Here is a 12197-nt window from a genome sequence, read left to right as displayed (position 1 = left end):
CATCTGCAGCCACTTCCTCTTTTCATCCAGTTGTGTTTGATGCCTTGAACGGTGTGTCCATTCGTTGTGATGCTCTCCGTACCAAGGGTGCAGCAGGTCCATCAGGTGTGGATGCGTGCACTTCTTTTCGACAAGCTTCAGATGATCTGTGTGCTAGTCTTGCCCTGGTTGCCAGACGTCTATGTACTGATATGGTGGATCCTGTTGGCCTTACTGCCTTTGTTGTGTGTCGACTTATTGCTCTTGATAAATATCCAGGTGTGAGGCCAATTGGTGTAGGTGAGGTCGTTAGAAGAATTATTGGCAAGGCTGTTTTGGCTACTGTTAAAATGGACATACTTGAAGCAGCTGGCCCTCTTCAACTCTGTGCTGGTCAGAATGCAGGCTGTGAAGCTGCAATACATGCAATGCGTTCTTTGTTTGCTGAGGAGAATACAGAGGCCGTATTGCTAGTTGATGCAAGTAACGCTTTTAATAGTTTAAACTGTCAAGTTGCCCTCCGTAACATATCTATACTGTGTCCATCCTTAGCTGTTATTTTAATTAACACCTATAGGGCTAAAGTTCCTCTGTTTATCGATGGTAAACATTTATTTTCTTCTGAGGGCACAACACAAGGCGATCCATTAGCAATGGCAATGTACGCCATTAGTGTTGTCCCTTTAATTGATGCAATACGTGATTGTGAAATAAGACAGGCCTGGTTTGCTGACGATGCTACTGCTGCTGGCTCTTTGACTGGGTTGCGCAAGTGGTGGTCTGCCCTTGTGTCTTTGGGTCCTGCATTTGGCTACAATGTAAAACCACCTAAATCATGGCTGATTGTGAAAGCAGAACATCTAGATTTAGCTAAGAATCTTTTTGATGGATGAAGTGTGGGTATCACAGTGGAGGGTAAGCGTCACCTTGGTGCTGCTATAGGATCTCCTACCTTTGTCCAGCATTATGTGAATGAGAAGGTTGAGTATTGGGTGTCTTGTGTGCGGAAGTTAAGTGTGATTGCAAAGGCTCAGCCTCATGCTGCTTATTGTGCTTTCACGCATGGTCTTATTAGTAAGTGGACATATTTTTTACGAACGCTGCCCAGAATTTCTGACTATCTTCAACCTCTTGAAACAACTATTTTTACAGAATTTATTCCTGCTGTTACTGGAAAATTTGTCAGTGATTTAGAGCGAGAGTTGTTTTCTCTTCCAGCACGAATGGGAGGCCTGGGTCTGTGTAACCCTTCTGCTAATGCTAACTTTGAATTTGATTCTTCAATTCAAGTTACCTCATCTTTAACCAAGGAGATCATTGAACAACAGACTTGCTTTAGGATGTCAGTGGTTAGTGCCCAGCGTCAAGCTAAGGCTGATGTTATAGCTTTGAGACATCGGCAGCTGGTTTGTAAGCAATCGGAACTCACACCACAGTTGCCAGCTAGTTTACGTCGTATTGTTTCTTTATCTAGTGAGAAAGGTGCCTCATCATGGTTATCAGTGCTTCCTATTGAAGAACATGGTTTTGCACTCCATAAAGGTGCATTTAGGGATGCACTGTGTCTACGATATGGTTGGTTGCCCAATAGTCTACCTGCTAAGTGTGTCTGTGGTCATGGCTTTACTGTTGATCATGCAATGAATTGTGCTACAGGTGGTTTCCCTACTCTACGTCATAATGAACTTAGGGACTTCACTGCTGCTGCTCTGTCTGAAGTATGTCATAATGTGGCAATTGAACCAGTGCTGCAACCCCTGTCTGGTGAGTCCTTTCGCTATGCCACAGCTAATGTGGAGGATGAGGCACGTTTAGATGTAAGTGCACATGGTTTTTGGGGAAGTCGTCATCAGAAGGCTTTCTTTGATGTTAGAATTTTCAATCCAACTGCTCCCAGTTATCGAAACACAGCGGTTTCTTCCTTGTACAGAAGGTTTGAAAGAGATAAACAAAGGATGTATGAACAGAGAATAAGAGATGTTGAAATGCCAAAAAACGAGTCACGTGACCATTCGATGACAGCTTATCGAGTTGCTCTTCTTCCCCAACTTAAAGACTGTGGTACCGTGGTTATTTTTGTGTCTACTAACGGTACATGTTAAGGTAGCAGCATCATCTCGTCATAACTATTGTTTTTGTGCATGCTTTTGCTAGTTTCGCCCAGGACGCGTTAATTGGAGTGATGGAAACCCTTAAGCGAACTGCCAGTTCACCGCCTAATAAAGACGGCAAAAGGATTAGAGACAAGGACTGTGCACTTTGTTGCAACCCAGCTACAGATAGTGTTATGGAGTGTATATGGTGTGAGGCTCGTCTGCACACGAAGTGTGCAAAGCTAAGTGAAGAGCAGTGTATTCTAATTGGTAACGCTACTAGAAATGTTGTGTTTTTCTGTACCCCCTGTCTAGAAGCACTTCCAGAAGCATTCAAGTCTTATGACGGTTTTTCGCTCGTAGACTCAAGAGTCTCAACCATTGAGAAATCAATCAGTGATATGCAAACCTCCACCCTTCAGGGACTGAAAGCAGAACTAACAACTCTTCAAACAATTAAGATCTGTGTACTCAGAACACTACACTTCAGGAACAGTTGCAAGTGGCTTCGTCTGATTTGACAACCAAGTCAACTTCGTCCCTGAGTGACTCTGATGCAGCTTCATCTACCTTTGATGTAGCTAATGAAATTGCTGAACGTGACCGACGCAAGAGAAATATTATTGTTTACAACCTTCCCGAAAAAACGGAACGAGCTGATGACAAGGTTAAGTTGACTGAAATGTGTAAAGAAATTACTGATGTTGAATTAAAAATTACCAAAACTTTTCGACTTGGAAAGAGGGTTGAGAGCAAACATCGCCCTTTGTTGGTAGGACTAGAAACCGAAGATGACAGAGCATGCTTGTTGTCTGTCGCTCCCAGACTACGGCTGTCAACAGAATTTAAACAGGTGTTTATTGCTCTGGATATGACTAAACTGGAAAGAGAAAGACATAAAAAAGTTGTTGAAGAGCTCAAAAGAAGAAGGTCAAATGGTGAAAGTGGTATTTTCATTCGTAATGGTAACATAGTGCAACGACGTTCCCCATCCTGAAACAATGCAGCATAGTACAGTAGCCGCTGCTCCTGCTGAGTCATCAAGCAGACCTTCAGGTCAATCGAATCAGTCCTCCTGATGAAAGTGTCCATACCTCTTCCTGGAATGATTTGGAGAAGTTGAAAATATTTTATACTAACATTGACCAGTTCTTAAATAAAAAAGATGATTTAGAAATGGCCATTGCTGGCAATGACCCTGATATTATTTTGATAAGTGAAATTTTACCTAAGGCCTATTGTAATACAATCACTGCTGCTCGTCTTTCTCTTAACGGTTATCGCTCCTTTTACAATTTTGACCCCACCACTATTTCACCAATTTCCACCATTTGTGGTGTGGGCATTTACATTTCTGAGAAATTTTCACCCCACGAAGTCCAGTTTGACAACTCTCAATTTCAGGAACAGTTATGGATTAAGATTGCTTTGAAGAGTAATGACTCACTTTTGGTGGGTTGTATCTATAGAAGTCCATCATCTAACTTATGTCAAAGTACTACAGCCTTATGTGACTTACTCTGTAGAATCCAAGGCCATTCTCATGTGTTAATTTGTGGCGATTTTAATTATCCGGATATTAATTGGTCTACCCTGGCTTGTAATACGTCTTGTTCACAACTGTTTTTGGATGCTGTTAACAGCTGTTGTCTATTTCAACATGTAACCGAGCCAACACACTATAGACTCAACACTACCGCCAATATACTGGATTTGGTTTTTACTAATGAGGATAGGATGATCAATAATATTGAGTACCTTCCTGGTATTGGTGCAAGTGACCACCTGTGCCTCCAATTTAACTTTATATGCTATTCAAGCCCTGTGTCAACTAACAGACCCAAGTACAACTTGAATCAGGCTGACTTTAGTAGGATGAGGGAGTTACTCCAAGCTCTTGATTGGAATGACTTGCTTGATACCTTGGATATCTGCTCAGCCTGGGAATTGTTTAGTAATGCGTTCACTGATATTATTAATGACTGTATCCCTAAATATGTACCCAGAAAGAGAAAAAATATTTTTATGACACAAAAAGCACTTTCGCTGAGAAATAAAAAATTTAAATTGTGGCGCAGATACAAACAGAGTAATTCCTCAACAGTTTACCAACATTATTCCCGGGTTAGAAATGAACTTCGACAGTTAACAAGGTCATTACGTGCTAATTATGAAAACAAACTTGTCCGTGATATTAAAACACATCCTAGAAACTTTTGGAAATATGTTAATTCTCAATTGAAGGTTCGATCATCATTAGACACTCTCCATCGTCCTGATAATACTGTTGCACATTTAGATTCTGAGAAAAGTGAACTGCTAAACAATTACTTTTCCAGTGTTCTTGCTCAAGAAAACTTGTTATCTATTCCATCTTTCAATTTGGACAAGAGCATTGACCCCTTCGCTGATATTGAAATCACACCTGCAGTTGTTTATTCTAAGCTGACTAACCTGAACCCTGCCAAGGCATCTGGACCAGAGGGCTGGCCTATATTATCACTTAAAGAGTGTGCATGTGAGTTAAGCATTCCATTATCCATTCTATTTGTCAAATCACTTGATTCTTCCACCTTACCCACTGCTTGGAAAGAAGCTTGTGTTACCCCTATATTTAAGAAAGGTGACCGTCATGTTGTTAGCAACTATCGACCAATTAGTCTTACTTCTCCAGTTGTTAAAATATTAGAATCCATCATTAAAGATCAAATCCAAGACCATCTTAACAGTAACAACCTGATCAACCCTTGTCAACATGGTTTTACTATGGGTAAATCTTGTACTACCCAGTTACTCACTGCTGTTAACTCATGGACAGAAGCTCTTGAAAAAGGTCTCTCAATTGACGTAATTTATTTTGACTTTGCTAAGGCATTTGATTCGGTGCCCCATGTTAGACTACTTACTAAGCTTGAGTCTTATGGCCTTACAGGAAACCTTTTGGGATGGCTAAAAAGTTTTCTATCTGGCAGGAAACAAAAGGTTGTAGTTAATGGACAGTCATCATCTTGGTGTGATGTGCGTAGTGGTGTGCCACAAGGTTCTGTGTTGGGTCCATTACTGTTTAATGTCTACATAAAGGACATAACAACACAAATCAGTAGTCCTATCTTACAATTTGCTGATGACTTAAAGATGTTCCACATTATCAATGATGCTACTGATTATCACCAGCTGCAGCAAGATATAAACAATTTAGTTGCTTGGGCAAACAAGTGGCAATTGAATTTCAATGTGTCTAAATGCCATCTATTGCATCTCGGCAAACCACATAACTATGGCAGTTACAGCATAAATGGAATCCAGATTTCTCCGAATGACTCCATCAAGGACTTGGGCGTTATTGTCGATAACCAACTAAAGTTTCATGAGCACGCTGATTCTGTTGTTACGAAAGCAAACCGTACATTGGCTATTATACGGAAGTCCTTCAATTTCACTGATAAAACAATGTTTCTTAGCCTTTATAAGTCATTGGTGAGACCGATCATTGAATATGTAATGCTATTTGGGGGCCACATTATATCCTTGATCAACAATCAATTGAAAGTGTGCAACGACGGTTTACCAAGTATTTGTTTAACTTTAATGATCTACCGTACTCAGAACGTTTATCAATATTAGGTTTACCATCCCTGCAGTATCGTCGCTTACGAGGTGACATGATTCTTATTTATCGAATGATTTATAATGACATTGGACTCGAGCTATCTGACTTCTTTTCTACCAATACATGCAGTTCTACCAGGGGCCTTGCAAACAAAATTTTTAAACCACGTGCTGTCACCCGGCCAAGATCAAACTTTTTTGCAGTAAGGAGCATTAATGTATGGAACAATTTACCAGAGAATGTGATTGCAGCCCAATCTATCAACAGTTTTAAAAACCTACTGGATCAACACTTCTCCTCACAAATGTTTACTATCGATCATGACTGGTAGCTAATTTAAATTATGTTTGATTTTATTTTGCTAGCTATAGAATAGGATCATATACAGGCATTGCCTATGTATCCTAAATCACTAATACTAATACTAATACTAAAATGGGCTCATTCACTCCATTGGTTTTCTCCACTTTTGGAGGAATGGGTAGTGCAGCTACAGTTGCTTATAAGCGTCTAGCTTCTATGCTATCTACTCAACGGGGCCAATCTTACAGCAGTGTTGTATCATGGATTAGATGTTCCACCAGCTTCTCTTTGCTCAGGTCAGCAGTGACCTGCTTGCGTGGAGCAAGGTCACACCGTGGCATCCCTGTGACTATTGGAGCACTTGACCTTGCTATTTCGGAAGGCCAAGTGTTGCCATCTCATTGATTTTTTGAGTTTACAATCTTTTTGTCCAGCACTTTTACCATCTGGTGCTGGGGGTGGTGGCAAGGGGTGCAGGTACCCCGGGGAAAAAAATAAATAGCCTTTGTGAACCCAAAACCCAGCAGGTTCAGGTGCAGCTATATAGCAGGATGGCGACTTTCATGACTTCAATAATAAACAAAACCATTTTTGCTAATGCACACCTTAGTATCTCATGATCTACCACGTGTTAGACCTCGTGTTTGAGCGTGGGTAACTTCGTGGAAACTATGGGAGATAACAGTGGTGCTTCGAATTCTACACGGGATTCTAGCGATGCTTCTAGCAGCGAAGCAGCAGGGACAGGGACAGCTTTTTACGGATGGAAATACAAACATTATTTTGTTTTCCTGAGTGAAGATGCAAAGAATTTTAAAGTCCGTTGTACTTTGTGTGCTGGAAATAAAACGCTGTCGTCTGCTAAGAATACAACTTCAAATCTCAAGAAACATCTGACATCTATACACAAGAATACAACATTGATAGCAAAAGAAGTTAAAAAACCTGAGCAGTGGAAACGAAGATTGGAGGCTGATGGTGATAGCAATAATAATGGTGATCCAAAGAGGCAGTGCACTTTACCAACAATGCTGAGTAGGTATTCCATTCCTCCCAATAAGCTTGCTTGCAGAGTATGTAATAGAAGACATGCGACCTTTGTCGACCGTGGAATCCCCAGCTTTTAGAAGGCTTTTAGGCAGTATCTGTCCAACTCAATTACCTGACAGAAAATCTTTTACAGTTTATCTTGATACAGTTTATGATTCAATGGTCAGCAAAGTCAAAAAGACATTGGAAACAGTTGATATTGTTTCGACTACTGTTGATGTATGGACGGCACACCACCGAAGCTATTTGGGGATGACTGTCCATTGGATTGACCCTCACACCTTAAAGAGATGCAAAGCGGCCATAGCATGTGCAAGAATGATGGGGAGGCATACTTATGAAGTTTTGGCTTGCAAGATAGAGCAAGTTCATGCAAGCTATAGTCTTACTGGGAAAGTATGTGCTACCATAACAGATAATGGGTCAAACTTTGTAAAAGCATTCACAGTATATTCAGATCCTTCTGATTCTGCAGCTGCACCCCTGGAGGATCCAGAAGAAGAAACAGAGGATGATACAGCTTTTGAAAATGTTGATGAATTGCTAACATTTGACTCCGAGGAAACAAATACTGATGATGATCTCACCCAGGTTCAATATGAATTGCCGCCACATTATAGGTGTGCTGCACACACTCTTAATCTCATTGCAAGCAAAGATGCTGATAAATTCCTGTCATCTTCCTCAACATCTAAAGGTGTTTACCGGAGTTCATTTGCTAAAAGCTCAGCTTTGTGGAACAAAGCCAGCAGATCGACTGTGGCATCTGATGCCGTGCAAGAAGTGGTCAAGAGGAAGCTCATTGTACCTACTGCCACAAGGTGGAACTCACAATATGACGCAGTAGTTCGAGTTACTGACAATTCTTTAGCAGAGTTAAATGATTTTTGCACCAAACTGGGGCTACGGTGTTTTAGTGAACGTGGGCTAAAGTTTTTGAAAGAGTACGTCATTGTTTTAAAACCTCTTTCAAGAGGGCTTGATATCTTACAAGGGGAAGACAACTGCTTTTTCGGTACTCTTTTGCCAACGCTAGAGACAATTACCAAAAAGGTGGTAGCTCTTCAGCCTGACCTCTCCTCCATGACCTGTGGGGTTGCTGGGGCTATAGAGGATGCCATCAGATATTGTTTTGAAAATGTGTTTCAAGATGATAGTGCCATTTTAGCAGCAGTAACATTGCCTAAGTTTAAGCTTAAATGCATGGGTGGAATCCCAGAACACAAAGGATTTATATAAGCAGATGCTTCTTCAAGAGATGAGATCCCTGGCTGCTGATATTGCAGTAACAGTTGTACAAGACTCACAGGATGAAATGGCAACATCTACAAGAAGCAAAAAGGATGACTTCTATGATCTCAAATCAGATGATGAGTCTACACCAGAAAGTAATGTCAACATAGAAGTCAATGACTATTTGGCTAATGCAAGGAGCATTGATAATCTCCACAAATATCCTCTCGTGAAAAGGCTTTTCCTGTTGTACAACACAGCACTGCCTTCTAGTGCACCTGTTGAAAGACTCTTCAGTCTTGGAGGATTAGTATTATCACCCAAACGCAACAGATTGGTTGATGAACGGTTTGAAAAATTACTTCTTGGCATAATAAAGAGTACTTAGATATCTAGATTTTACATACACATTTGTAGACTATTGGATGGACTTTTTTGAACTGATTGTGATTTGCCATTGTAATTTTCCATTGTTATTCATCATTAACATATCAATTAATAATTTAAAACACAATATTGAAAGTAACTAGTAACTAAAGTACTTTATTACTTTTACAAAAGTAACTGTAACTGTAACTAAGTTACAAGGAACAAATGTAACTAGTAACTTGTAACTTTTCTGAAGTAACTACCCCAACTCTGCACTTATCAATTAGAGATTATAAGCGCCACCCCAGAGAATGGACTACTTGGCACTTCACATGCTAAACCATTTTTTATAGCAGTTGACTTTTGTATGGCATTAGAAAGGTAGTCTTAATGAAGGTCTCATACAAAGTCTTGTACAAGGCTGTAACATTTTAAACCACAACACAATGCTTATGCTACGAGTGTATTTTCTGTCAGTTGAATGTAATGAATTAGACAGAAAATAAGTTCCCGCATGAATACCATATGGTTGTCACGTGAGCCTCTCTCACATGACAGTAGGTATAAAAGGTAAGGTAAAGTGTTACAATTCATTCTACGCCACGCGTTTGTACGAGTGGGTTATCCCGCTCTCCCCCCCCAATACTGTAGGTAATTTTGATGGAGCTTGAAGACCTTGGCAGAATGAAATCATGGATTTCCTGTTTATTTGAACTTTAGTTAATGCGCAACACGAGTGGAGCCAAGTTTTGGTTTTTCCTGGTAGGTTAAAAAAAAGAAAAAAAAAGGAAACCTACTAGGTTTTTCCAGGGGCTGCCTTGGGCTGGGCAGTCTCAAATTTATGTTTAATTTATTATGATTTTGGCTAGCCCTCACTCCTCTGTTTTGTATACCAGCAACATGTACAAAACTGATGAGCTGTAATAGTAGTTGTGTGCAGTGTAAATCTTTTAGTGTTTTTGTGTGTTAAAGTCATTAACAGTAGCCCACACTTGATGGCACACAACAACCACATAGAATCCAGGTGGCAGTTACAGTACAAGACAATGGGAGATGTGGTTCTTTTGTCGGATTTATACACAGTTAAGTTGCTTAAATTACTTGCTTGTATTCTGCAGGTTTCTTAAGATCTGACGAGATTATACACAGCAAGTCACGTTATGTTCTAGTGCCCTGCTGGCCATGCAGGCAGCAAAATGTAATCTTCAACAAAAGGGAGATAAATCATCTAACACAGGTGTACCAAATCATATGTGGCTGATAGAAGCCAGTGGCTCAGTGATATATATACTAATTCTAAGGAGGAGAGTAGATTGTCTGTCACCAAGCAGTTGGGCTTATAAATTCAAGTATTATATACTGTAACGCTTTCTTTGTTACCCTAGTGTGTGTTAAAGTCATTAACAGTAGTCCACGCTTGGTGGCGCACAACCCAATGTGGTGCTGTGTTGTGGTTGGTTGTAAGGTGAGGGGGGCAGCATAGCACAGATAAACAGATAAATATAGCACAGTGCAGATCAGACATGGAGCATATAATATATATAAGTGCTTGAGATCGCTTTTATTTTGAAGTATACATGCGTAGGTGTACATGAGCCCATTTGTAAGTACTTGAGGAACTAAACAACTACCCTGTGTCTAGTAGCAACTCCACACACTTACCAGTCAGCTCATCCTCTTGGTCAATCACTAGTCTACCATCCTCACTAGTAGCAAAGTCACTTTTAACACTTGTAGGTGTTCTTTTTGGTTTAGATGCTATACGACATCACTGACGGTCATGTTGCTATGACAACAACATACCCAAAATGTGTTGCAGTGCAGTAGTACTCATTAAATCAGTAGGGTCCTCCTCCTCCAGTATCCATGATGACCTGCCCTTAGGGTGTGGGATAACTTCATCATCACTGTCGCCTAACAACTGCTCATAGCTATCAAGGGATCACATGATCAATACCACCCATAAAATATTTGAGTGCTAGTGGGACAAAAGTTTTAAGGAAAACTTGTGAAAAGTATTCAGTAAGCATTTAGCTTGCTGGCTACATCAAAATTTTTGTCCCACAAAAAACTTCTAGCATTATCCTACCTTGGTCTGTGTGTCTTCTTGGATACCTGTTACCATGGAGATAGTGATGTCATATTGTTATGAGTATCCTCACCTTGTCGTCACCTTTGTTCTCTTTTTTCTTCTGTTGCTTGGCTACCATTTTACGAACATAAGCAATAAGTTTCTTATGTTGATGTGGGACATGTCCTTCAACCACTTCATAACTATAGCAACAGTGAAGTAGCTGTCATAGCAAATGATGACAAGGGGATTACCCTAGTTTCTTTATCAATCGTTCCAAAATCACTTTAGTCTTAAAAAGAAAATGTTGTTGTAGCTGCTCATCCCAGCTAAACACAGCCTCCATCTATACTACTCTAATAGAACAGTCACTCAATTTTACTATGAACACTCACAATACTGTCCATGTATACAATCAGTCCCATTGGCTTCAGTACCCCAATAACCACCTGAATTACATGCACAATAATATTTAATGCTTTTAGCATATTATTAATTTAATACCCACCTTGACGAAGTCTAAACAAGCCTTGACAACTTGTTTACACTTGGAGCTTAGTAACATAGTAACACTCTTTATTAATCCAGTCATCATTTTCTCTGATAATAAATCTGTCAGACAAGGGAATATTATGTACACCACTGGTTACTATGGTTACCGTGGAACTCATAAACAAGTCGGGTCAGTGACATCACAGTGGCAGCAATCATGTGAGTAGAGCCGGCTAAGCCTGCTACAATCAGTTGGAAATACTCTTCAATATTATCTTTATTAAAACAGTGACCGATATCCTTTAATATGGACACTCCCAGTAATCTGGTCTTCTCTTTGACATCTTTAACTGATAGAATAACCTCTGGAAGAAGTCTGGACAAGAAGGTGGGATCTAATGGGCTCACATGGTCCACAAAATGGTGGATACACTTCATTCTTAGCTACAATGTCATGTTGTTACCATAACAACAGTGGACAACATATGGCCTACCTTTTTGGAGGCAGATCTTACAGAACTGGTTGCCCCTAGCAACAGCTGCTGTATGTCATCAACATGAGCTTGTAGGAATTCTTCCAAATTAGGAGTATTACATGACATCATGTGATCCAGTAACAAGTAACCTTTCTTCTGTAGTGACCCATCATCCTGTACATCATTGTGACATTATTATGATGTCATCATTGTATCACATGACCTACTTGTATTAAGGGACACACGATGGACTGGTATAACTGGTCTAACAAGGTCACACCCACTTTGTCACACAACTTGGTCAGTAGCTCAACCAGACGATTCCTAGATCATGTGATGATGTCAGGTCATGTGATGCTACCTCACCTTATGGTGATGTCATCTTCTGTGAATTTAGAACACATCCTCATAGTGAACGTCTCTAGTAACTGTATAATAGGATATGTGGTAAGATAATAACTTTATGTAATTGTTTTGTACTGTGATTGTGTTATTCACAGTGTATTCGATGTTGGATCACT

At 40.1% G+C, this 12197-nt stretch overlaps 2 protein-coding genes across 2 annotated transcripts in view; one reads left to right on the top strand and one right to left on the bottom strand.

The window, feature by feature from the left end:
* The window catches only part of LOC136267986 (RRP12-like protein), a 31406-nt gene that overhangs the window by 2700 nt on the left and 16509 nt on the right, over positions 1–12197 (bottom strand). Inside the window, exons 22-32 of the mRNA XM_066063206.1 lie at positions 12043–12104; positions 11904–12000; positions 11695–11850; positions 11368–11644; positions 11217–11320; positions 11104–11157; positions 10963–11054; positions 10800–10911; positions 10727–10752; positions 10441–10568; positions 10300–10395 (exon numbers count right to left, since the gene is read on the bottom strand). Coding sequence (XP_065919278.1) covers positions 10300–10395; positions 10441–10568; positions 10727–10752; positions 10800–10911; positions 10963–11054; positions 11104–11157; positions 11217–11320; positions 11368–11644; positions 11695–11850; positions 11904–12000; positions 12043–12104 — 1204 coding nt within the window. The remainder of the gene's footprint in view (positions 1–10299; positions 10396–10440; positions 10569–10726; positions 10753–10799; positions 10912–10962; positions 11055–11103; positions 11158–11216; positions 11321–11367; positions 11645–11694; positions 11851–11903; positions 12001–12042; positions 12105–12197) is intronic.
* Positions 455–2081, top strand: LOC136268719 (uncharacterized). Its single transcript, XM_066064162.1, has one exon. The coding sequence runs from the start codon at positions 1203–1205 to the stop codon at positions 2079–2081; it is 879 nt and encodes a 292-aa protein (XP_065920234.1). The 5' UTR covers positions 455–1202.

This window comes from Dysidea avara, chromosome 10, assembly GCF_963678975.1.
Source record: "Dysidea avara chromosome 10, odDysAvar1.4, whole genome shotgun sequence".
Lineage (NCBI taxonomy): Eukaryota > Metazoa > Porifera > Demospongiae > Dictyoceratida > Dysideidae > Dysidea > Dysidea avara.
The sequence above is the reverse complement of the archived record's forward strand: the minus strand, read 5'-3'. Positions and strand labels throughout refer to the sequence as shown.